General features: G+C 35.6%; 1 protein-coding gene across 3 annotated transcripts; it reads right to left on the reverse strand.

Annotated features, from left to right (window-relative positions):
- Positions 1-21,226: 21,226 nt before the first annotated feature.
- Positions 21,227-26,589, reverse strand: LOC139904055 (uncharacterized). Of its 3 annotated transcripts, none has more exons than XM_071885989.1 (11): positions 26,356-26,589; positions 26,099-26,204; positions 25,721-25,899; positions 24,960-25,105; positions 24,646-24,737; positions 24,470-24,542; positions 24,229-24,373; positions 24,071-24,140; positions 23,916-23,975; positions 23,039-23,225; positions 21,227-21,492 (listed from the first exon to the last, which is right to left on the reverse strand). In XM_071885989.1, exons 1-10 carry the CDS (start codon positions 26,517-26,519, stop codon positions 23,040-23,042), a joined length of 1,221 nt encoding a protein of 406 aa, XP_071742090.1. In that variant the 5' UTR covers positions 26,520-26,589; the 3' UTR covers positions 21,227-21,492; position 23,039. The 3 variants fall into 3 exon arrangements, with proteins under 3 accessions (XP_071742090.1, XP_071742089.1, XP_071742088.1); XM_071885988.1 differs by having other exon boundaries at positions 24,229-24,382; XM_071885987.1 differs by having other exon boundaries at positions 24,229-24,542.
- Positions 26,590-26,909: the final 320 nt, after the last annotated feature.

Consider the following 26,909-nt stretch of genomic DNA (forward strand, 5'->3'; position numbering starts at 1 on the left):
TAAAAATAATGAAAACGATATTTTTATCTAAATCAATACCTTTCAATTTTAATTTCATCATGATACTTATACTCATTATTTCCTAATCAATTTGTTAATAGCTTTTAGTCATCTTTTATATCGCATTCATTATAATGATATTAATAGTAATCATAATAATTAGATGTTACTAATATTAGTTTTAATAAATATTATGATAATATTAATGATAATACTAATAACTATTTTAATGATAATAATAATAATAATAATAATAATAATAATACTAATTATAACCTTAACGATAATAACGATAGTAATAATAATAAAAATAACAATTTTTAATGATAATACCTTTTATTAATAATAATAATAATAATAATAATAATAATAATAATAATAATAATAATTTGACGATAATAACGATGATAGTAATAATAATCATTTTAACAATAAATATACCAAAAGTAATAATAATTCAGTTGACTATATCTTTTAATCCGTTCATCGAAATCACACGAGTTCTAAATGAAAAGTTATTAATTTTTTGCCAGCTTTCCAACGACAAGCATATCCTATACCTTATCTCAGTAGCATATGCATCAAACTTATGATTCATCAAAATTATCTAACGACTAAATTAAACATACATGCATGAATAATCATATCTACTCGAGCACTAGTCAGGGATACACTAATAATATATAAAAGTTAAGTTAAGAGTGTTCACGTATCAATATTGAGATTCAATATTGCAGGAAAGTACGAAGATGCAACGAAGACGATAAACACTAGATTGACCTTACGAGCATACCCTCGAACCATACCCATAACCTCCATAGCTATAACCCATAATTTCCTTAGCTCTGCCCCGCTCGTAAAACCCGTTTTTGAAATAACCCGCTCATGACTCCGTCGTAGTATTTTATGTATAAATTAATAATATCGCTCCTAATAATACTAATACTAATAATAATAAGATTAATATTAATAATCTTAATATTAATAATAATAATAATATTATTATTATTATTAATAATTATAAATATAAATATAGAGAGATCGAGTGAAGTGAAAAAATGAATCAGAATGAGAAAATGTTCGAGCTTTAAAGACTTGGCCTCCCTCCACTCACCATGTGATCGCATGGTTTATGTGGGTGATAGCCATGCGATCGCATGGCCACCCAAGACAGCTCATATCCACTATGTTTTGGGCTGTCGACACTCGATTATATTTATTTATATATAATATATTTAATTTATATAATTTATTATATATTATATTATATTTACGTACGTATTTAATTTGTAATTTTTGTTCCAAAGTCTCGTACGTTGTCACTCGACTAGTGTCTCGGTTTCGGTTTCTCGAATGCACGTTCGTACGTTTAGAAAACTAGCACTTTATGTTTAGTGACTCGCACCCTTATCAAAATATAGATTTAGATTATTAGTAAACTATATCGCTCAAGCTATATCTTAATCATTTGAGTGTTTTGGTCATTTGCATCTATAAATCAACGTCTCGTTATTTATCGTAGTATATTTAATAATATTATTTTAAATCAAAACGTTTTTTGAGTAAGTTAATATTATATTCTTTTACTTTATAAAATATAAATATATTTTCATTTAGGAATGTACTTATATATATTAGAAATATTAATTTAGTAATATATTATTTAGTCTTTCAAAAACTATTTATATTTCAAAGTATATCTTAAAATTATTTACATAATAGAAAATATTGTATCATATAACGTTTACATTTTAAAACTTAAATAGATATAGTTTATTTAGGTACTAGCGTTTATTTTACTTCTTAACGTACTAGTTGACATATCTAAATATCAATCGAGCATTACAATCGTTTACTTAAATATATCTAATATATATAAACACGTTTTAAATACACATTGCAAATTATCTATATATTTAACAACCAATAATCCAACTCACGTTAATTAACCAAAGACCTTTTAAATAATCAAGTTCCATTATAGCGAAAAACGTTTTCGTACATTTGAACTAAATCAATTGATTAATATGTAATTTTAGTCTTCCACTAACTTTTGTCTAATTCTCGTTATTTGACACTTTCTTTTCATATGAATACCCCTTTACCAATTATTCCGACTACCGTTAAATAGGAACGGTTTCCTAAATCAAAGTGGACCTCTCAACAGAGATTCGTAATCATACAATGTATCTGATAAATCAATCATTTGATATTATCTTCTAATTCCCTCGATAAACATGTTGAAACAAACACGTTCATGCAAAGCATTATACGTTTAAATACTTTGTTGACATTCTCAAGTCATAATATGTACATATATATATATAATCATATCCATTTATATAATGGTTCGTGAATCGTCGGAATTTGGTCGAGGTTAAATGAATGTATGAACATAGTTTAGAACTCTTGAGATTTAACTTAACAAAATTTGCTTATCATGCCGGAATAATATAAAGATTGAAGTTTAAATTTGGTCGGAAATTTCTGGGTTGTCACAGTATATATATATATATATATATATATATATATATATATATATATATATATATATATATATATATATATATATATATATATATATATATATAAGCCTTATTGCATACACGCCAAAATATTCATCGTGCACCTATGATGCACGCCACTTATTGTGGTGCAATATAAGATCATTACAAAGATCTCGGCGAATGCATTGTCAAGGTGATTGATAAGTTAGTCAGCAAGGAACAAACTGCGTTCATAAAGGAGAGGCAAATTCTAGATGGTGCACTTATTCTTAATGAGTTAATTGAATGGTATAAGAAGGAGAAAGAAAAGCTTATAATTTTTAAAGTGAACTTCGAAAAAGTATACGGTACGGTATCATGGAATTTTTTGGATTATATGTTGGAGTTAATAGGCTTTGGTAGTTGATGGCGGGCTTGGGTGAGGATGACTGATAAGGCTAAAAAGGAACATATATTTCATAGCAATATCCCTTCTAAATAATAGGTTTTCATATGTAATTGTATTATATTTTCATTGTAATTGTTTAAATAAATAAGTGCGAAGACAAAAGGCGAAAACGAAGATTTGAAGACACAAACGTTCAAAAAGCTCAAATGTACAAGATACAATTCAAAAAGTTCAATTTATTGATGAGAAACGTCTAAAAATGACAAGAGTACAAGTTACAAAACGCAAAGTACAAGATATTAAATTATACGAAAGGACGTTCGAAAATCCGGAACCGGTACCCGAGCCAACTATCAACGCTCGACGCAACAGAGCTGAAAGTACAAGTCAACTATGCACAAGAATATAATATAATATTTAAATAATTCATAATAAGAATAATAATAAATAATAAAAAGTTGTTAATTGAGCATAGTTAAGGGGTCATAAGTGAAAATTTCAATTCAATATTTGCCTATAAAAGGCAATTCATTTGATCGATTTATGTACACCTTTTCTTCTTTCTTTCTCTTTACATGTAATATATATATTTATAATTTTAATTTTAATTTTAGTTTAAGTTTAATAATAATTGGGTTATTGTAAGGAATGTTTTACGGGTTTTAAAGTCGAAACTCTGTCCGTGTAACGCTACACGATTAATAATCACTGTAAGTTATGTTCTTCCTTTTTAAATTAATGTCTCGTAACTAAGTTATTATTATGCTTATTTAAGCCGAAGTAATCGTGATGTTTGACTAAATATTAAGACGGGGTTATTGGATTTTGTACCATAATTAAGGTTTGGGCAAAAGACCGACACTTGTGGAAATTGGACTATTGACTATTAATATATGGGGGGTATTGTCTAATTGAGTGACAATTCATTGGAGTCTGTCGAACCTATCTTCAAATTAATTATCCTAATAATTAATAATGATTATGGTTGTCCTATTTAGTGACGTTCATATGGAATCTATTATAATCATTTAATTAATTATTCGGGTTGGGTAATTGATTATTCAAACTGATCAAGTGGGTAAATTAATATTCATATCTAATCAAAACAGGGGTAGATTACATACAGTGATAACTGGTGTAATTGTTGACAGAAGTGATAACTGCGTCACAGTTTAAATCCTTAATTAGTTGGAATATTTGACTTCGGGTATAAGGGTAATTTGACGAGGACACTCGCACTTTATATTTATGACCGATGGACTATTATGGATAAAAACCAGATAGGTATCAAATAAACCATGACAAAGGACAATTAACCCGAGTAACAATTAATTAAAATCAAAACGTTAAACATCATGATTACGGAAGTTTAAATAAGCATAATCCTTTTATTTCATATTCTATCGCAATTTTATTTATTGTTATTTTATTTATCGTCATTTATATATTTTACGCACTTTAATTATTGTCATTTATCTTTACGCTTAAAAATATAAAATCGACAAACCGGTCATTAAACGGTAAAAAACCCCCTTTTATAATAATATTACTACTTATATATATATATATATTTGTATTTTTATAAAATAAAACTAATATAGCGTTAAGCTTTGATTAAAAGATTATAGTACGTAATCACTAGCCCCCTGTGGAACGAACCGGACTTACTAAAAACTACACTACTCTACGATTAGGTACACTGCCTATAATGTTGTAGCAAGGTTTAGGTATATCCCATCCGTAAATTAATAAAACTTGTGTCATATTTTGTAGTATTTTGTATTAAAAATAATACTATTTCGTACCCTCACGCTACATCATCAATGACACTAGTGGCTGCAAGGACTTCCATTCCTGTAAACGGTAGTCCTTCTATTGTAATTTGAGCTACAACGTGGATTACGTCAGGAAGATCCATTTAGCCCATTTCTTTTTCTACTCGTTATGAAAGGCCTTCACCTTTTGTTAGAAGATAAGGTTAGTCAAGGGCTGATTTCGTGCGTAAATATTGGTACTCCTCAAGTGAATATTTCTTACCTTCTATTTGCTAATGATGTTGTTATTATCTCGGATCGGAATAAATATAATCTTGATAATATTATGAGTACCCTTGAGTTATTATGTAGTATGTTAGGTTTGAAAGTCAACGTGGGAAAATCCAAATTATATGGAATTGGTGTTCACGATGGTTAATTACTTGCTTTCATTAGAGACACGGGTTGCCAAATGGTGCTCTTTCTTTTGAGTATCTAGGTCTCCTGATAGGTATTTCCATGAACCGGGTAAAAAGTTGGAAGACTCTTATTGATCGGTTTCGGAATCGATTGTCGTCATGGAAATCGAGTTTCTTATCCATAGGTGGCCAGTTAACGTTGGTCAAATCGGTTACGGGAAGTTTGGGAATCTATTTTCTATCTCTCTTTAAATGTAGGGATATCGTTATTAATGAACTTGAAAGTATTCATGCCAAGTTTTTTTGGGGAGGTACGGGGAATAATCGAAAGATTCATTGGATTAGTTGAAGCAAACTTTAGCTTCCATAAGTTAAAGGAGAATTAGGGATCGGTAGTCTACGAGCTTTTAATCATGCATTACTTTTTAAATGGATTTGGAGGTACGTCATAGATGATGGTTCCATGTGGATTCGAGTCATCAAAGCAATACATGGATCAGGGGCTGGAATTGACTCTCCTCTTTTCATGCAACTGGTTTATAGAAAAACATTGTGTCCTTATTTCACAGAGATATTCATAATGGTGTGCTTCCGGTTAATGTGATTAGGCGCAAGATTGGGAATGGTCGATCAACACGATTTTGGAAGGATAATTGGTTAGGTTCCGGGTGTTTAAATTTGAAATATAATCGGTTATTTCATAATGACAAGAATGAAGATTGCTTTGTGGTGGATTGGATTGTCAATGGTGATTGATTTTGGGAGTGGAGAAGGTCGATTGAAGACACACAAAATGCTGAATTACTTGCTTTCATTAGAGACACACAAATAGAAACACGTATTGGGTGTGAAAAAGAAATGACTTGATATTCTTGAAATAAATGCCCATTTTGATTTTGGGACCATATAAAGACTTGAAAGTGTTTTCCCTGCAAGACAAACAATAAGAAATTCTTTTTTATTCAATAAAAATAAGAAATAAGAATAATCGGTACTATAGATATTTCTTTTTATATAAATGTTAAAAATTTATTGTTATAATAACCATCCAATTGATATTGGTGCAAAGTTTAACTTTAATAATTGAACATAGAAAATATGCTTCTAAATATGTATCCCCAGTCAAGTTATATTCCACGTCACTTCATAAGTAGAAAAAACATAAAAATGAGTGTAGCATCTTTTTGTCTTATGAGTTCCAAAAACTCATAAAGTGAGAATCATAAAGTATGGTAATCGTAAGAACTTAGTCAAGCTTGTAAACAAGTATATAGATTTATGATATATTCAAAAAGTTATTAATTTTTTATTTTAAAATTCGCTATTGTATACTTTGGTCCAAAATGTCCTATAGAACAAAAGAATAGACTGTCTATATATTTACTTATCAAAAACTTTGTAACAAATGGATGTAATAATATAATATTTGAATTTTTACAGTTATTTATGCGTCTCGGAGCTATTCATTCATTAATATCATAAGGCAGTAATAAAACTTTTTGTTTATTTATATTCTTGTCGTACGTATTTCATATCGCTATTTCTAAGTATTAGTAACGTGTTACATAAAACTTAATTTCAAAGAAAGGTTCAGAGGAGAAAACCATATGTGAAGAAAAGGAGAGAGAATTTTCATTCAATACCTTCCGTTTTTCTTAATTCACATATAGGGAGTACATACTTCCTTAAATATTTTATTTTCTTATTTAGATTTTCATTTCAAATTATCTTTTACGGAGTACGGTTTTCATTTCAGTATGTGTATAACTCACATGTATTGGAAGTAAAATGTAGTAGTGCTACATTATGCATCAATATCACTATAGAAATGTGTGGAATATATTGTCTATTATTTCCCTCGTTCTTAACATTTTGGACATATCCAATTTAATTGTTACTTTTACAATATTAATGAGTGAATTTTCAAGTTCAACGAGTCCATTTTCAATGCTACGAACATAAAGTTTAATAGAATTCACATATTAATGTGTGTTAAAAATGATACGATTCGGGTTTCCTTCCGAACGCGTGTATGTGTGCAAATGATGAGTGTTGTTGAAATAAATGATAAACTAATGCAAAACTGACTGTTCAAAATAAAATGTAATCTAAGTTACTAGTAATATAGTATACGTAGTATTAGTTTATATTAATTACGGAATAATAATAATAATAATAATAATAATAATAATAATAATAATAATAATAATAATAATAATATAATAATAATAATAATAATAATAATAATAATAATAATAATAATAATAATAATAATAATAATAATAACAATAATTGTAGTAATAAATTATTATTGTATGAAGTGATATATACTATGTGCAGTATATATGTAAGATAACTGTACGACTTTTTTGCTCCGTTAGTCCTTTGGTTATACACTAAAAAGCAAACGACGTCCCTTGAGTTTATTTTCTACTAACATCGTCCTTGTATTTCCAAAAATGTGCATTGAATGTGAGAGTAAAACAGACTTTTTACCCTTTCTTCATCTAATTTTAAAACCTGCACTTGCTCAACTTGTTCTTCCCAAAATTAAAAACCTTAATTTTTAGGAAAAAAGGGTGTAATTGTTAATTGCTAGAACATTCATAAAATCACTTTTTTACTTTAATAACTTTGCAACATATGTATGTTCTGTATGTCAATCATTATTGTATAACAAGGAATATGAGAATGATGTTTACCGAAACCTACATAATCAACCAAGATATTCACTCGTTCACCAGGTAGTTTCAAAACCCAATCATTTGCTACCATAAACAAGGAAACAAAAACAATTTTATAACTAAATCTCCATATTTTCAATTGAAGAGTTTCGAGGATTTCATCATATGCTTTTGATTATTTTTTTAAATTAGGTTTTTAATTTTGGGAAGAATAAGTTGAGCAAGTGCAGGTTTCAAATTCAGATGGAGAATGGTAAAAAGTCCAGTTTACCCTCACATGCAATGCACATGATAAGAGTTTACATATTATTTTAACGGAAGTTTGACGGAGGGACCACCGGAGCACATTTCTGGAAATACAAGGACGCTATTAGTAGAAAAATAACTCGAGGGACGTTGTTTGCTTTTTATTGTATAACTAAGGGACTGACAGATCAAAAAAGTCTAACTGTACACATATATTATAACGTGGAGGAATGGAAAATGCAGCATGACTCAAATGTATTATCTTAAAATGAAAAATGCATCAGAATTTAAAATTAAATACACTACATCATTTAAGAGAGAGAGAGAGAGAGAGAGAGAGAGAGAGAGAGAGAGAGAGAGAGAGAGAGAGAGAGAGAGAGAGAGAGATTCTTACATCACTATTTTATAATCATAAACTACTAAATATATATAGAAGGATTAATTATACTACACAATGACATAAAACACATTTTCAATGAAATCACACCTCATGAAGGTCAGAAAACACTTGTTTACAAACTGAATACACAACATCATCATCCTCGTGCTATTTATTTAAATTTTAAATACGCTACACTATCGATCAATAAAAATATTAAATCATACTTAAAATAAAACACATTGTAGCTTGTTTATTTTTGGATTAGTGAGGAAACCCCCATGAACGAGAACATTGACTCCCATTAGAGGGTAAACCTCGGGTAATCAAGCCCTCTTGAGCGCGAGACCTTGTACCGGATGAATTGCGCATTACGTGCACTCTCTGATCACACTTCCTTTTTGAACGATTTGACACATTGTAGTTTGTTTATTGAAACAATAATTGCGTCATCGTTTATAATTCGGTTGCTGGATAAAAAAAAATAACAAAACACAAGTCAAAAATATAAAACAAGTTCTTACCTGGGAATGAAAAATCGGTGGATAGAGATACAGTCAAAATTAATCTTGTAAGTGCTTATTGATCACTTTTACCAAATTAAGTGGTTATCTTCTTGAAAATAAGTAAACATCAACCTATTTATTTATACTTAAGTATATTCAATTTTTACAAAATACACTAATAAATAATTTTCAGGTGAGTCCTTTTGTACTCTGTGTTTTCATCACGTAAAGATAACTAGACACAGATAAACGTTTAGGTTTTAATTAAGTTAATCAAGTGGCATCTCTTGATGAAGGTTTTTAATGATGAACGGATCGTTGGTTAGAGCATAGGGTGTCCATGTCCATTTCTTAGTGTCTATTTCGACTTCCATTTTAGACACGGAAATTGACTGGCAGTGTGTAAGGCGGAGGTGTCTACAGTGTCCATTTCAGTGTCCATTTTTTATTTTTTTAATTGATTTTTAATATTTTATTTAGTTATTAAAAAATATTTAAATAATAAAAAATATAAAATAAACATATTTCATTAATTAAAAAAAACGTACATTCCTAAAAAAGATTAAAAGACAATACGATTACGCTTATTTAAACAAACACACATACGATTAACTTAATTAATACAAACGAACAAACTACTCCTCGTCCGTGTCCGTACACAACTCTTGGACCTCCTCAAACCTCTTCAATGCGTTGCGTCTGATCAACGCCTTCTGCATCTCGATGACCTTCTCGTCGTCAGTCATATCAATCGCTAACGTATGTATATATATATATATATATATATATATATATATATATATATATATATATATATATATATATATATATATATATAAATGCGTAAATAATAACTAATATACACCCGTCCTTGCGTTCCCGCCAAACGAATCTTCGGAAACCATAATCCAACTTTCCGCCAACAGTAACTCGTCTCATTCGTTCCAAGTGTTTTGAGTGACTTTTACGGGTGTGTTTCTTGGCCTCGAAGCACCTTCTCCAAGTTTTTCTTTACCCTTTCCTTTTCCCTTTGACTTTGTCCTTGCGGATGTTGGTGTAGGAACCTCGTCTTCAACGGATCGAGTGAATGATTGTTTGTGTGATTGAACATTTCGTTGCATACTTCTTTCCTTTTGCCATTCCATGTAACTTTCATACTCTTCGGGTGAAATTTAAGTTTGTTGTATTCGGGTTTGTGATGGCTCTTCAGTATGCATTTCGTTAAATTCGGACCAATTAAAATTGTGACTCATCGGGTTTGATTCGTTGTAAATGTAGTTGGGTGATCATGGGTTGTTTGAGTTGAAATTCATGTTTAGATTTGTATAATGAGATTGAGGAAAATTGTAACAACCCAAACCAACACCCGACAAAACCTTGTGAAAATACGAAATAAAAAAAAAATTTCTGTTGCAGACCATCGGCGCGCCGCGCCATATGGCCCGCGCGCCGCGCCATATCTGGCTGTCCCCGGGACTTTTAACCGCGAAAAGATTGACTAGTTCCCGGCACTTTTAGACAAAACGCTTTTTACCATACAACCAAATATGTAAAACTAACATGTTTCAAACATAAAATTAAAGTTTTACAAGCGGGGCCCACACGACCCAAATTACAAGTTTAGTACAATTTAGGAGTTTCGACCACCAAAAAGTTTAAGTTCCAAACTACACAATGAGCATGGCGTTTGGGATTAAACTACCCAACTATCGGTCAAACTCCGAGAGCTACTAAAACCAAAAGCGTCCCTTAGCAACAAGCGGGATCCCTAGTCCAAAACGATGCCCTTACCCTTGTCCAACACCGAACCTATAAAAGTGGTAAACAACGAGAGGGTAAGCAAAGCTTAGTGAATGCAATAATTACACATACATATATATCGCCCATCTATTTGCAATCACAACACAAGATACCTCGTACGAAACGTGTAACACAAAAGCATGTCATCAACCTCAAACACTTAACAAGTCATACAATAACATAACCGAGTTAGCATATACTCAACACAACCATAAATAATTTAGCATGCTAAATATCAACAAATCTTAATATGGTTAACCATGACGCTATGGTGCTACCGGCTCGTGGTTCACACCATACGCATTGAGTCTCACTCGTTTATAGTGCTACCGGCTCGTGGTTCACACTTTGTTTATAGTGCTACCGGCTCGTGGTTCACACTCGATGCTACCGGCTCGTGGTTCACATCAATTATTTTATAGTGCTACCGGCTCGTGGTTCACACTCGATGCTACCGGCTCGTGGTTCACATCAATTATTTTATAGTGCTACCGGCTCGTGGTTCACACTCGATGCTACCGGCTCGTGGTTCACATCAATTTACACACATGCTATGGTACTACCGGCTCGATGGTTCATACCATAACACCCACAAATAAACACGCCATATACACGAATGCATAATTATTCCACTCACCTCAAAATCTCTTGGAGAAAGATAACCGAGCTTGAACACTTCAATGTAACGCACCACAACTATCACAACGAAGCTAGAGGGAAGGCGAACAACTTTAATGCTTGGACTTAAGCAAGAAACCTTCTTCTTCTTCTCCAAAATGGGGTTTCCCTCACTAAAAGCCACTCTCTCTCTAGAATTGATTTGGATAAGTGTTGGTAGTTGTGGAAGGAGTAAATGAACTCCCCAAAACTGATCTAAGGCATTAAATCCGGCCTCCAAGTGATTTTACCAAAATACCCTCAAAATATCTAATTTAAAAGAAAGAGAGAATATGTCACAGACAGATGGCGCGGCGCGCCACCAGGCCGCGCGGCGCGCAACTCTCCCAGTCCAGCTCCTTTTGCCTTTTTAAATATATACAACCAAACCCCGATTCGAGTACCGCACAATACACTTATATACACATGTGTACACTTCAATTATTCGGGTCTTACAACTCTCCCCCACTTATTCGGATTGCGCCCTCGCAATCCAAGCCGCATGACAAGAGGGAAGATACACTAACACGAACTCTTCGGGTTCCCAAGTGAACTCGGAACCCTTGCTACGCCGCCATTGGACTTTAAAAGTCCTCACTTCTTTATGTCTCAACCTCTTAACTTTCTCATCGAGTATGGCGACCGGTTCTTCGACATATTCCAACTTGTTGTTTAGCTCGATCTCGTCTAAAGGCATCCATAAGGAATCATCCGCAAGACACTTACGGAGGTGGGAAACATGGAATGTATTATGGATCCCCGCAAGCTCTTCGGGTAATTCCAATCGATATGCAACTTCGCCAACACGAGCTAAAACCTTGAATGGCCCAATAAACCGAGGAGCTAACTTTCCCCGTTTTCGAAATCGAATAATACCCTTCCATGGCGAAACTTTAAGCATCACCATGTCGCCTTCTTGAAATTCGATCGTTCGCCTACGTTTGTCGGCATACGACTTTTGCCTATCTTGAGCCTTCTTCAAATGTTCCCGAATAATATCAATCTTGTTGTTCGTCTCCAAAACCAAATCGGTACTCCCGATCTCTCGTTGACCCACTTCTCCCCAACAAACGGGAGTTCGACATCTACGCCCATAGAGCATCTCATACGGTGGCATCCCGATACTAGTATGATAACTATTATTGTACGAGAATTCCACCAAAGGCAAATGCTCGTCCCAACTACCACCAAAATCAATAATGCACGCCCGTAACATATCTTCTAGAGTTTGGTTCGTACGTTCGGTTTGACCGTCCGTTTGAGGATGATACGTCGTGCTCAACTTCAATTGCGTACCCATATCTTCATGAAACTTTTCCTAAAATCGAGATGTAAAACGGGTATCTCGATCCGAGATAATAGATATAGGAACCCCATGACGAGCGACCACTTCCTTGATAAACAACTTAGCCAAGGTCTCCGACGATATTGCTTCTTTAATGGGAAGAAACAAAGCGCTTTTCGTCAACCGATCAACTATAACCCAAATCGAATCATATTGAGTCCTCGCCGTCTTAGGTAACTTAGTGATGAAATCCATGGTAATGTGCTCCCATTTCCACTTCGGGATCTCTAACGGTTGCAACTTACCATACGGCTTTTGGTGCTCGGCTTTAACTTGCAAGCAAGTAACACATCGTTCAACATATTTCACAACATCGCGTTTCATGCCCGGCCACCAATAGTCTTTCTTCAAGTCGTGATACATTTTTGTCGCGCCCGGATGAATAGAATATTTTGACTTATGTGCCTCGTCAAGTAGCACCCGTCGGTAATCACCCATCTTAGGCACCCACACCCTTCCTTGAAACGACAATAAACCCCGCGGGCCCATAGTAATGAATTCCGATTGGCCCACAATTCGCTCCGCATGCTTATTGTGAACATAAGCCTCTATTTGATCTTCACCCATCTTTTCAAGAAAGTCGTTAGTGATAACCAAATGTAACGATGCTACACGTATCGCCGGATGTTGAGTCTTTCGACTTAACGCATCCGCGACCACATTCGCCTTACCCGGATGATAAAGTATCTCACAATCATAGTCCTTCACCACATCCATCCACCTACGTTGACGATAATTCAAATCTCTTTGAGTGAAAAGATGTTTCAAATTTTTATGATCCGAATATATCGTACACTTGACACCATACAAGTAATGGCGCCAAATTTTCAATGCATGCACAACCGCCGCCATCTCTAAATCGTGAGTCGGGTACCTCGTCTCGTGCTCCTTTAATTGTCGAGAGGCATAAGCAATGACTTTACCCCTTTGCATAAGAACACACCCGAGCCCATTTAAGGAAGCATCACAATAAACTACCATATCTTCGACACCTTCCGGTAACACTAACACCGGAGCCTGACATAACTTCTCTTTTAACAATTGAAAAGCAATTTCTTGCTCGTTCTCCCAAACAAACTTCGCATTCTTCCTTGTCAATTTCGTCAACGAAGAAGCGATCTTAGAAAAATCTTGGATAAACCGACGATAATAACCGGCCAACCCGAGAAAACTCCGGATTTCCGTAGGCGTAGTCGGTCGTCCCCAACTCTTCACCGTCTCAATCTTCCCCGGATCCACTTGGATACCGCCTTCGTTCACAATATGGCCAAGAAATTGGACCTCTCTTAGTCAAAATTCACATTTAGAGAATTTTGCATACAACTTCTCCTTTCTTAATGTCTTCAAAACTTCACGCAAGTGACGTTCATGTTCGTGCATACTTTTCGAGTAGACTAGTATGTCGTCAATGAACACAATGACCGACTTGTCCAACATAGGTTGGCACACCCGGTTCATAAGATCCATGAATGCCGCCGGTGCATTCGTAAGACCAAAAGGCATAACCACAAACTCATAATGCCCATAACGCGTTCGGAAAGCCGTTTTCTCAATGTCTTCCTCACGGACCCGCATTTGATGATAGCCGGACCGTAGGTCGATCTTAGAGAAATACGTCGCGCCTTGAAGTTGATCAAACAAATCGTCAATCCTAGGTAACGGATAACGATTCTTGATCGTCACTTTATTTAACTCACGGTAATCGATGCACATACGCATACTACCATCTTTCTTCTTCACGAATAAGACCGGAGCGCCCCACGGCGAAGCACTCGGTCGGATAAAACCTTTCTCAAGCAACTCTTGAATTTGATTCAACAACTCTTGCATTTCCGTTGGTGCTAAACGATAAGGAGTTTTAGCGATGGGGGTAGCCCCCGGAACCAACTCAATGCGAAACTCGACTTGTCTTTCCGCCGGAACACCCGGTAACTCATCCGGAAAAACGTCTTCAAACTCATTAACTACCGGAATTTCATGAATAGGTGGTGGCTCATTACGAGTATCAACAACATGAGCAAGGAAAGCCATGCCACCGGTAACAACGGAACGACGCGCCCGTGCAAAAGTGCATATCGGCACCGTTCTTCTTCTCTTATCACCATGAATAATCATTTCTCCCCCACTTGGGGCCTTAACACGAATAAACTTGTCATGGCATGCAATATCGGCTCTGTAATGATCGAGCCAATCCATACCAACGACAATATCAAAATCGCCCAAGGTCATTGGAATGAGATTAATTTTAAAAGTTTCGGCACCAAAAACAACATCACAATTCCTACACACATCAACCACTAGCACCGTCTTGCCGTCCGCTATTTCGACTTCTACCGGACGACTTAACTTAGCTAACGGTCTATCAAGTTTAGGCACAAATTTAGGAGAAACAAACGACAAATTTGCACCGCTATCAAAAAGAATTCTCGCCGGATTAGAATTAACCATAAAAGTACCTGAGACAACTTCGTTCGATTGTTTGGCTTCATCATTAGTCATCAAATAGTTGCGACCCCTAGCCGTACCCGCCGCCCTCTCCAACCTTTTCACATTATCATTTCGCAAGTCGGGACACTCCGGCTTCTTATGCCCCTCCTTGCCGCAATTAAAGCAAGTAACCTTGGTCGACGCCTTAGGACATTCGCGAGCCATGTGCCCTCTTTGATTACAATTAAAGCAAGTGGGTCCAAAACTCCCGGAACCACCCTTCTTCGCACTATTAACGCTCTCGGCGCCTCTTTTGGACTTCTTGTTTGAAAAATTCGAATGGCTCGATCCTTCAAACTTCCTTTTCGAAAAAGTAAAATCACTCTTCCTAGGCACCTCCGGCTCAAAACCCCGGGCCAACTCAAACAATTCATCAAAAGTCTTAGCCATACCCCGGCTAATCTTGCTCTTGTAGTCGGCATTCAAGGTACGATAAAAATCTTTCATAAGCTTATGATCATCACCCACATACTCCGGGCAAAAACGAGTCTTTGCCAAGAATGTAGACTTGAGGGTAACTAAATCCATGGAACCTTGTTGCAAATGATGCAACTCGTCCCGGATTCGATCAAGATCGGATGAAGTTCGGTATTCCTTGAAAAACTCTTTCTTGAACTCCTCCCATGTCAAGTCCATGCATTGCTCTTCGCCATACAAATTGATTTTATCATCCCACCACAACTTGCCCTCTTCACGTAACATGCTAGACCCAAACCTCGTCTTCTTCTCGGGAGGACACTCCGCGGTACGGAAGGCCCCCTCGATGTCCGAAATCCAACAAGTACTTTTCAACGGATCCCTCACCCCATTAAACGTCGTAGGTTGAGTATCCTTAAAATTTTTGTAGTGGAAGTCTCTCTTTCCATCACCCCCTTCACCTCGAGGATAAATGTTTCTAGCATCAAGGGCCTCTTCAATAGTGGCCTTCATTCGTTCGTTTATCATTTCGGTCACTTGCCCATCGACCGACTCTTGGAAGACCTTTCGAACGTCCGCAAGAAAATCCGATTTCAACTTCTTAAAGATGGCCTCGACCTTGGTCGAGAACTCGGCGTCTTCACTTGTACTTCCGTTATCGTGATCGGGACCGTTTCTCGTCTTCATTCTATAAAACGAATTAGCTTAAACCGCGAAACGAAAGGGCAAATATACACAATTACATACATATACGCCTCACTACCCCATCTCGCTCAACAATCGTCGTACATTGCTTGTTTGACCCGATTTGCACCCGTAGTAATGGTAGCTAGTCATTACTACGCGAGCACGTCGCGCTAACTCGCTAGTACAACGTCCATCTCGCTTGATGATTGCTAAACACAACACAAACAAATAGCGCATGATTAGTTCACATAAACCTATGCACTAATCATTCCGATCCGACCCAAAGTCCTACAAGTCCCGCATAATCACGCACACAATAGTCTAAGTCTAGGCGCCTATCTCAAGTCACCTAAATCCCTTAGACCATGCTCTGATACCACTTGTAACAACCCAAACCAACACCCGACAAAACCTTGTGAAAATACGAAATAAAAAAAAAAAATCTGTTGCAGACCATCGGCGCGCCGCGCCATATGGCCCGCGCGCCGCGCCATATCTGGCTGTCCCCGGGACTTTTAACCGCGAAAAGATTGACTAGTTCCCGGCACTTTTAGACAAAACGCTTTTTACCATACAACCAAATATGTAAAACTAACATGTTTCAAACATAAAATTAAAGTTTTACAAGCGGGGCCCACACGACCCAAATTACAAGTTTAGTACAATTTAGGAGTTTCGACCACCAAAAAGTTTAAGTTCCAAACTACACAATGAGCATGGCGTTTGGGATTAAACTACCCAACTATCGGTCAAACTCCGAGAGCTACTAAAACCAAAAGCGTCCCTTAGCAACAAGCGGGATCCCTAGTCCAAAACGATGCCCTTACCCTTGTCCAACACCGAACCTATAAAAGTGGTAAACAACGAGAGGGTAAGCAAAGCTTAGTGAATGCAATAATTACACATACATATATATCGCCCATCTATTTGCAATCACAACACAAGATACCTCGTACGAAACGTGTAACACAAAAGCATGTCATCAACCTCAAACACTTAACAAGTCATACAATAACATAACCGAGTTAGCATATACTCAACACAACCATAAATAATTTAGCATGTTAAATATCAACAAATCTTAAGGTGCTACCGGCTCGTGGTTCACACCATACGCATTGAGTCTCACTCGTTTATAGTTCTACCGGCTCGTGGTTCACACTTTGTTTATAGTGCTACCGGCTCGTGGTTCACACTCTATGCTACCGGCTCGTGGTTCACATCAATTATTTTATAGTGCTACCGGCTCGTGGTTCACACTCGATGCTACCGGCTCGTGGTTCACATCAATTATTTTATAGTGCTACCGGCTCGTGGTTCACACTCGATGCTACCGGCTCGTGGTTCACATCAATTTACACACATGCTATGGTACTACCGGCTCGATGGTTCATACCATAACACCCACAAATAAACACGCCATATACACGAATGCATAATTATTCCACTCACCTCAAAATCTCTTGGTGAAAGATAACCGAGCTTGAACACTTCAATGTAACGCACCACAACTATCACAACGAAGCTAGAGGGAAGGCGAACAACTTTAATGCTTGGACTTAAGCAAGAAACCTTCTTCTTCTTCTCCAAAATGGGGTTTCCCTCACTAAAAGCCACTCTCTCTCTAGAATTGATTTGGATAAGTGTTGGTAGTTGTGGAAGGAGTAAATGAACTCCCCAAAACTGATCTAAGGCATTAAATCCGGCCTCCAAGTGATTTTACCAAAATACCCTCAAAATATCTAATTTAAAAGAAAGAGAGAATCTGTCACAGACAGATGGCGCGGCGCGCCACCAGGCCGCGCGGCGCGCAACTCTCCCAGTCCAGCTCCTTTTGCCTTTTTAAATATATACAACCAAACCCCGATTCGAGTACCGCACAATACACTTATATACACATGTGTACACTTCAATTATTCGGGTCTTACAAAAATAAAGGAGTTGTGAAGATGAATATTTAGATGTATGTACATATAGAGTTAAATAAAGGTGAGGAAAAAAAAACAAAAAAAAAAGAGCCGTTCAACGGCCAAAAAAATTGAAATCAAAAGTCCAACGGCTATTTTATCCCACCGTCGCTTGAGGGATGCAGAAAATCAACGCTGGGATCGACGCCGTCACAGTGCTGGCGACGGTCGATTCCAGGCGTCGATATAGGGGGACGGCGAAAAAAATTTGTGGATACCGTGTGCTCTTAGAATAGTAAGAAGGAATGAAATAGTTGAATGGAATAAAAACACAATTTTGCATATTCTTTTATTTTAAATCAAATAATATCAAAACTGATTCAATAATGAAGGACTAAAACTCTAACTTGGAAAACAAGATAAACACACAAAAGGAAACAAATAGTGAATAAAATTCTTATTTAAAAATAAAAAAAAGTAACTAGAATTAAAATCAAACTCTATTGCCGATTACTTGTCTCCAAATCGATCTCATCCTACACCTTCTTCAACCTTCTAGAACCATCCACCGTATATGTATCATCCTCCGCTTCTTCAAAATGACTCGTCCACTAGTCTACATCTTCGCCATTATCCTCGACATATAATGAAAAATTAAAAGTGACAGTTACATTGGCATGACCCAAAGTTCAATTTTGAATATCTTGTCGTCAATTCTTTCCAAAAACACGAAAAAATCGTCAACCCACATCTTAAGTATACTTGAAGGACCCATGAGACCAACCGCATGACTTTCCATCACAAGGTTCGCACGTAATGACCCCTTGGAATGTGTCCCTTGCGCCTTCTAAATTATCCGCACACTTCTAGCTTATTCCATGTGTTTGAATCACATGTGCCATACACAACGCGCATCCGATGTTTATTAGCTTGCTCCCGACAAACAATATTTTGCTGCACCCAAGAAACATTATTTTGCCGCACAATCTTATGACATACCTCCCGGATCTTCTCCCTTTTTTCGGAAAGACTCGACCTCGAGTCTGTCTCGCGTTCAAAATCTCGGGCAATTAACAAGACCAAAGCTGCCAAAGTGATGTTCCCTGCGTCCTCTTGTGCCTCTTCCTCCACACCATCAGTAACATAGATGAGTTCGGGATATTCATCCATGATAGGCTCGGGAAAGTATTCAAAGTTAAAAATTTGCTCAGCATTTGTACCAATGGTCCGTAAGGGATCATCATGATAGCCCCGTCTGAATTTTCTCGGCGCATCAACGAATGTATTCATCTATTCCCACTAGTCCTCTGTTTGTTCAAAATCATAATGTTCATCATAGTCATAATTTTGAGCATCTCTAATTCGGCAATCCTTTGTTGCAAATGAATAATCTCTGCCTCTCGTGGATCTTCCTCGCTGCCCCAATCGGCGTTTCTGCGGCAGTGTACTCGAAGGTCACGTCCACGATACATCTATTTGGCCAATTCCAAAGCTGTGATACCAAATAATGGCGGACGAAATCATTGGCCAAAATAGAACGAGTAACAAATAATCAAATAGTCGAATAGGATATCAGCGCAAACTTGCATATTTTTTAAATTTCTAATTCAAATAATATCAAAAACTAAATGAACAATGAAATCTAAGGTCCTTTATGTACAAGAGTACAAGACTAAAAGCTTAATTGAAAAACAATATAATATAAACATAAAAGAGAAAATAAATAATAGATAAAATTGCTATTCAAAAATAAACAAACTAATTGACATTAAAATCAGTATGTTGCCGATTACTTGTCTTTAAGCCGATCTCATCATACACCCCTTCTTTAACCTTATAAAACCATCCACATATATGAATTAGTTTTTTAGCAAGCCTTTTGCAACTCCTCTCATTAATTAATGTCGAATAAAATTTCAAGAAGTGCTTACTTTAAGAGACATGATAATCAAAGGGTTTCAAGTACAATATCATGTGAATAAATTACTCAATTTTTTATTGAAACAAATCTTTATATAATACTCCGTAATAACTATAAAAAATAAAACTGGGTGCTTTTTCAAATATATTTGATATATGTTGCATCAAAGTGTAGACGTCAAATGGTATCGGGAGACAATTGCATCTCTCCCTTATGATGTAACATTTGGTATTTTAGTGCAAGATGGTCCCACTTTAAAATTGATGGCCCAAGATATATTGATAAACTAATCGTGAATTGTATACTACGTATATGAGTTGTTATTTTATGTTAAATATTTTCTCCAAGTACTTGTATTGTTTAATATGAAATGGACCAACAGCAGTTGATCCAAGTGCCTGAGAATTTTTAGTGTTTAACTTTATAAAAATATTTTTTTTAGAAAAAAGTTATTGACGAAGTTTAAGATTTTTTATTGTTTCACTGCTATAATGCTGTATCAATTAAAATGTAAAAGAGAACATTCATTGTATGGGTAAACTAATCTGCAGTTTAAGGGACAAAATGAAATGAAACACTTAAGGAACAATTATCGTTGGTCAAAGCAAGTCAGTAACAAACTAGTTCAACTCCGTTTTATTAATAGCCCGAAACGATCAAAAATCACCAAAGATAATTGGTTAGAAAAGCTTAAAACTTATACGGGGTACTTCTTATCTCAGCTTCATCAATCCATCCAGACAAAATATCACGAATGGTTCGTGTGGTTTGTATCAGAAATCGCCGGTGGTCCATGTGCTTTTTTCCGTCGTGGATGGTCCCCATGATTTGCATTTGAATCACGGGTAGGCCCTATGGTTTGCATTTTTTTTAGTCAAGAATGGTCCCTAAGGATATGCACCACAGGGACCATTGATGATTCAAAATGGAAACCATGGTAACCATCTATGACGGAAAAAAGTACATGGACCACCGCTGATTTCTAATACAAACAACATAGACCATCTGTGGTTGACTAACGCACCAGCTGTGTTCATGGACCTCATGAACCGAGTGACATTTTGTCATCCACAAACACTCATCTGCACATAGGCATGACTCATAAACTGTTGAGTCTTGATATGATGAAGCATGAAGAACCATTTTAAAGATGATAAAATGGTGAATGCTGTAGCCTGAAATTGAGATCCTATTCGCACCTTTCATACACATTAAATTAATTCAGTATTCTAAAAAAAATAGATAAATATGCTTCTCATTAGTCGGGTAAAACTCGCAAGAATCTTTAGCATAATTTTCCATTTGAAAAAGAACGGGATGATAGTATGTATGAGGACTGTGTTGTTGAAGGTGAGCCACTGAGCGCATAATGTGAAAATCATATGCAGCTGAAAGCCATAAGCAACAAACAAATTACTAATAAACTTTTGGCTCAACATACTTTTACATATTTTGCCATAATAAAACTGAATAATTTATTTTATTGATTAACATACAAAGATCAAAGTGAGTTTAAGGACAAAGCAAAGTGACCTTATCATACTGAAGATTAAAGGCCTCGTAAAGGTGCTGGTTTGTATAAAAATACGTATAAAGTTAGAAATCAATGTAGGTGGAAAAATGGGCAAATTAGGCAACGAGTCAAAAATAGGTAATTATTGATGTGGGTTTGGTAGGATTGGAAGACAAACTTTTAGTCCAAAATTATAACTTTTATATATTTAAATATAAAGGAAATTGATCAAAATGCCCTCATTTCCCAAAGTGTTTCACTACATGCCCTCAAAAAATCGTAATTGCAAAAATGTCCCCTCACGCACTGTCCGTGTTACCAATATCGTCACCGAGACAATCTATTTTCATCGCAACACGCACCAAACACGAGCCTTGTGCGTTGCACCAGAACTTTGAATGGTCGCATCTAATCCGTAGCTTCAATTAGTCACCGTTTTTTTAGAAATCGTGTATTTTCTCGAGAATCAGCTGTAGGCGGTTTGTCCCAAGATTTTTTCGACATTCGGCCTCGAAGGCCTTTGATTTTTACGTTTTTGTTGATTTTGACTATTAAACGTACTTTGACCACTCATAACTTGTTATAGAAAATTCTAATTTGTAATTTGTTAAATTTATCATCAATGTTAGACTAAAAGTATACGAAACCCTCAACCAATTTGAATAAACAACACATTTCACAAATTGAACATTTTCAACGTTTGACGTAAATTGGAATATGAGGTCTCTAAGTTCAAAATTATTTCTATCACTTCGTTGGATTTCCAACGGATAGATCTCAAAATAATACATGATTTCAAAAAAAACGGTGACCAAAACGGAGTAGAGAATCAAAAGATACGCCATTCAAAGTTCAAGTACAACAATGCACGATGCATGTTGCGAGGATAATATGTTGCGATTATCTCGGTAACACTCACAAATCACTGAGCACCACGCACGGTGCGTTGTGCGAGGGTATTTTCGCAATTATGAATTTTTTGAGGGCGTGACACTTTCGGAAATGATGGCATTTTGACCAATTTCCCTAAATATAATTAGCGTCTCAGCCGAATGCAGTAAAATTATATCAGTTGGAAAACAATATGTTCTGTTACTTTAGAAAAACCTAATATAGGTCGATTTATGCACTAGTAGTACACTTTGGGCTGTGTGACCAATTTGACCTGTTTCTTTTTATGTGTTTATTCATTTTCATTCATGTATTATAATAGACTAATAATAGTCTTACTCTATTAGAGGTAAAACTTTAAGTATAACCTGAATTTCGACTCATTCACAGGTGGCCCGAAAATTGAACTTTAATGTACCATATTAGGTCAAATTTAAAGGTATTCATGCTCTAGCTTGTGTGCCGCACCTATTCTTAAATCTTGCTATCGAAAATCGAAAAATTACACAATGATAAATAACGCTGCTTACCTTAAAAAATTAGACAACTTTGTGAATCGAACTCATTATAGCCAACGTCAACAAGACAAAGGCCATCAGGAGGTGCTGGTGGAGCCGTAGCACGCCTGCATGTGGCATCCATCAGCTTTATCAAGGCATCATCTTCTGCACCAGCAGCCGCTTCTCGTATTGATGTCGCCACTAGAACACGAACCATCTGTCAACCATCATCACCCCATTAAATCTTTAAAACATTATTGTATCCTATCCATTATCAGTGTGTTCCCAATTCCAGCTTCATAAACCGAGCTAAAATAGGCTCTGAACCTAAATGAGGCTAACGATACATAGAATACTGTACATTATAGAAAATGATAGTAAATACTCCATCCGTCCCAAAATAACTGTCCCATTTAACTTTTCAAAGCCTTTTTTTTTCTCAACTTTGACTTAAAATATTTGTTTGTTTTAGATAATATTTGATAAAATATTATATGAATGGATTGAGTTTTTAAACATGTTTTCATTGGTACAAATTTTCATCAAATATTATATCGTATAAACAAAAATATCTAGAGTCAAAGTTGAAAAAGAAAGACTTCAAAAGTCAAACTGAGACAATTATTTTAGGACAGAGGAGTATAATTTATTGAAACATGATTAAAAACATTAATTATATAAGATGTTTATTATTTAAGAATGACTAAGCTCGAGCTCTCTCGTGTTAAAGCAACCGAGCTCGTGCTTAGGTGAGCTTGGGCTCGGCTTCTTACACGTCTATCTGTATCCATCTAAGACGGGCTAAGCATAAAAAGATGGGACATACATAAAGCCAATATACTGTTATATATGAAACTCAGAATAAAGTATGGATCGCACATAAGATTGTTGATATCGATTATCATACCTTACGTAAGAAGCGATTACCAATCAGTTCAATGCACATTGCCTCGGTATTTTCTCCTTTCTTCATGAACATTGAAAACGGGAGTTAATATAACATTAACTTTAAAAAAATTATATGTATAAATATAATTTAAGCACTGTAAACAAGTTGAGAACCTCTGTATCAATGGTTAAAGTTACTTGTTTGGCTCGTGCATGGAAGATAAAACACTCTGTCGGAGGACCACTACAGGTTGACTTAGATTACGCAGTTAACAAATATAACATTTGAGAATAACAAATTTACAGTTCTAGTGATGTAAAGTCGGCCTTACGTATTTCTTGAAGGTTTTGTATCACGTGCAAACATTTTATAAGATAACAATTTCCCTTCAAGTTGTTGAAGAAGTTTGTTAACCTTGCTAACACTGAACCTCGTTGGTTTCTTTATACTTTGTAGATCAGCTTTATCATCATCTACTGCAGATTCTAAACGTACCTCAGAATCATCAAAATTATAATCTTGGTCGTTAGATTTTTCACTATAACAAATTGTGACATCTTCCCCAACCTCACCATTATTCAAAGGGAAGATATACAAATATCGCCTCCATTTTGCGGAGAAATTAGGATGGAAGTTACGAGGTACCTGTAATACTTGAATGCATCAATATTCTAGAAAACATAATATATATTAATCATTCCGAGTTACAAAGACGGTTATATTTAACCAATGAGATCGTATATTGTACCTGAGACACGGATATGGCCCTAAGCTTTCCGGGAACTAGGGAGTTAATGGTATCTTTAATATCTTGAGGTTTAACATCCTCTCTCCAAGTATCTAAACATTTAAACAATTAATGAATTTGTTATATAAATTTGTAAAGATGCGTTAAAGTATTTTAAATTCAATAACCGCCGCTAAAAAGTCAACAAGTAACCTCCATGTACATGTATTTTATGCAGATTAACGGCAAGCCTAAAGGATGTCGTTAGCAAAATCCATACATATGGATTTACAATTTACAGACAATATATTATGGTACTATTATTTGTGACATACAAAAAGAGCAGACTTGTTGAAAGCCCGTCACCCCTTTGTCAGTTCTACCGGCAACTACAGCATGGCCTTCAAGTGGTAGACCTTTATCCTTCAGCAATCCAACTTTCCTTTCGTCGACAAATTTCCCAAGAGACTTTTCGATCACCCTGTATGCAATTGCAAATTATGAAAAAAGCTGTGTTCATACATCTACATACACACAATTATATAGGGTATATGGATGGATGTTGACTTTTGGATGTGCTAAAATATCATTAGATGCAGAGATACGGCGTAGATTCACAGATAGTAAGTTGTGATGTTGTCGAATTCAATTCTTCAAAATGTTATGAAACTTTTCGATAGGGATAAAATCGAGTATTCTTAATTCTTAAAGCTGTTATTTTAGAAGCATTGAAGTTGGGGTGAATCGAACCTGAGACCTCCTTGGGGGAACTCAAGCATTCACCACTCAGCCACTCACATGGGATATTTTATGTTCACGTATCAAACATGTATGTATGTTTGAAATTTGTAGCAAAAGGTTGATAACCGGCAACCCCTACCGGCCCACAATCGGCTGGCCAATTCCATAATGTGGGGGGCATACATGACTCACTCAACGGTTGTGGCTATGGGGGTGGCAGGGTTCCAACCCCTGACCTCTGCTTATTGGTGGCAAACTACCCCACCTATTACCAACTGAGCTGCGTGCCACTGGCATGTATGTTTGAAATTGCATTACCGGCATTGAGTTTACCAATTATAAGAAAACAACTTACTCTTGAACAGTATTCAAGCCTGGTTGCTTTTGCCAACCATCAAATGAACCACCATGATATGACACAACTATCTTGTAATTCATTCTTGCCCACCTTCCAGCTCGTTTTTGAGCCGGAGTAACAACCTCAGTTTCATCATTATTACACTCAATACCAATATCATCAACAATGTGATATGTCTGCAAATATATAATTAAGCACAAATTCATAAATTGGTTATTCTTTTGGGAAAATAAATGAATCATATAACTTCCAGATATTAGTAACACTAGGAAGAAAAAATAAACTATTTTTAGCAATTCAAAAGTCCCTCCTCTATTCCAATAAAAAAAAAAAAAAAAAAAGCAGTAATAAACAAAAAATCAACAAGTCAGTAACCTTGGTTCCAAACAGATCAAGCAATGTTGTGTGGCCATTGACTAAATTTGAGTAAAAGTTGACCACTTTTTCCCATGGTCTAGCATACATGAACAGATAAGATTCCCTACAACATGAAGAAGATAAAATTGATAGAATTTAGTATAGGTTACGAAATTGGTAAACTTAGATTATACATGAAATAATTACTATATATATTGAAGAAATGAGTAATGAATGTTTATATAACAACAAGAAGGAAGTAAAAAAAAAAAAACCTAGAAGTCCATCTGGAGGATTTGCAAGAATCAGTGTGGTTATACTGAGAATAATCTTTGGTTTCGGGGATTTTGAGGTTTGTTGTGTTTTTATCAGCCATTGAACAAATTTGAGATTGTAACTCCACAACCACCGCCGCCGGCCGTCGGTACGATAATATCATCCAAAACTCCGGCAGTGCGTGTCTTGACGAAGGGGGTGTTTGAGATGTACTACGATATATTGGGCCGATTTCTTTTACTTTCTATTTGCCGAGGGAAAAAATGTCCGTAAAAATATAACAACAACAAGAAAACCCAAATAACACATAATTAGTACCGAAGGTAAGATGATGCAGACAATTCTTTCTCTACCCGAGAATAAAGAAAAGTTATTTTTTTACCTAGAATAAAAACATTCTCAAAAGTAGAGAAAAGCATCTCTCTCTATTTGATGGATAGAGAGATTACTTCCGAGTAGACTTCCGGCCAATAAGTAGGGAAAAAAATTTAAAAATATTAAACTAAATTAAAAATAAAATTGATACGCCATAAAAATGGTAAAATCAAATTTT

This window comes from Rutidosis leptorrhynchoides, chromosome 4 (genome assembly GCF_046630445.1).
Source record: "Rutidosis leptorrhynchoides isolate AG116_Rl617_1_P2 chromosome 4, CSIRO_AGI_Rlap_v1, whole genome shotgun sequence".
In the NCBI taxonomy this organism is placed as follows: Eukaryota; Viridiplantae; Streptophyta; class Magnoliopsida; order Asterales; family Asteraceae; genus Rutidosis; species Rutidosis leptorrhynchoides.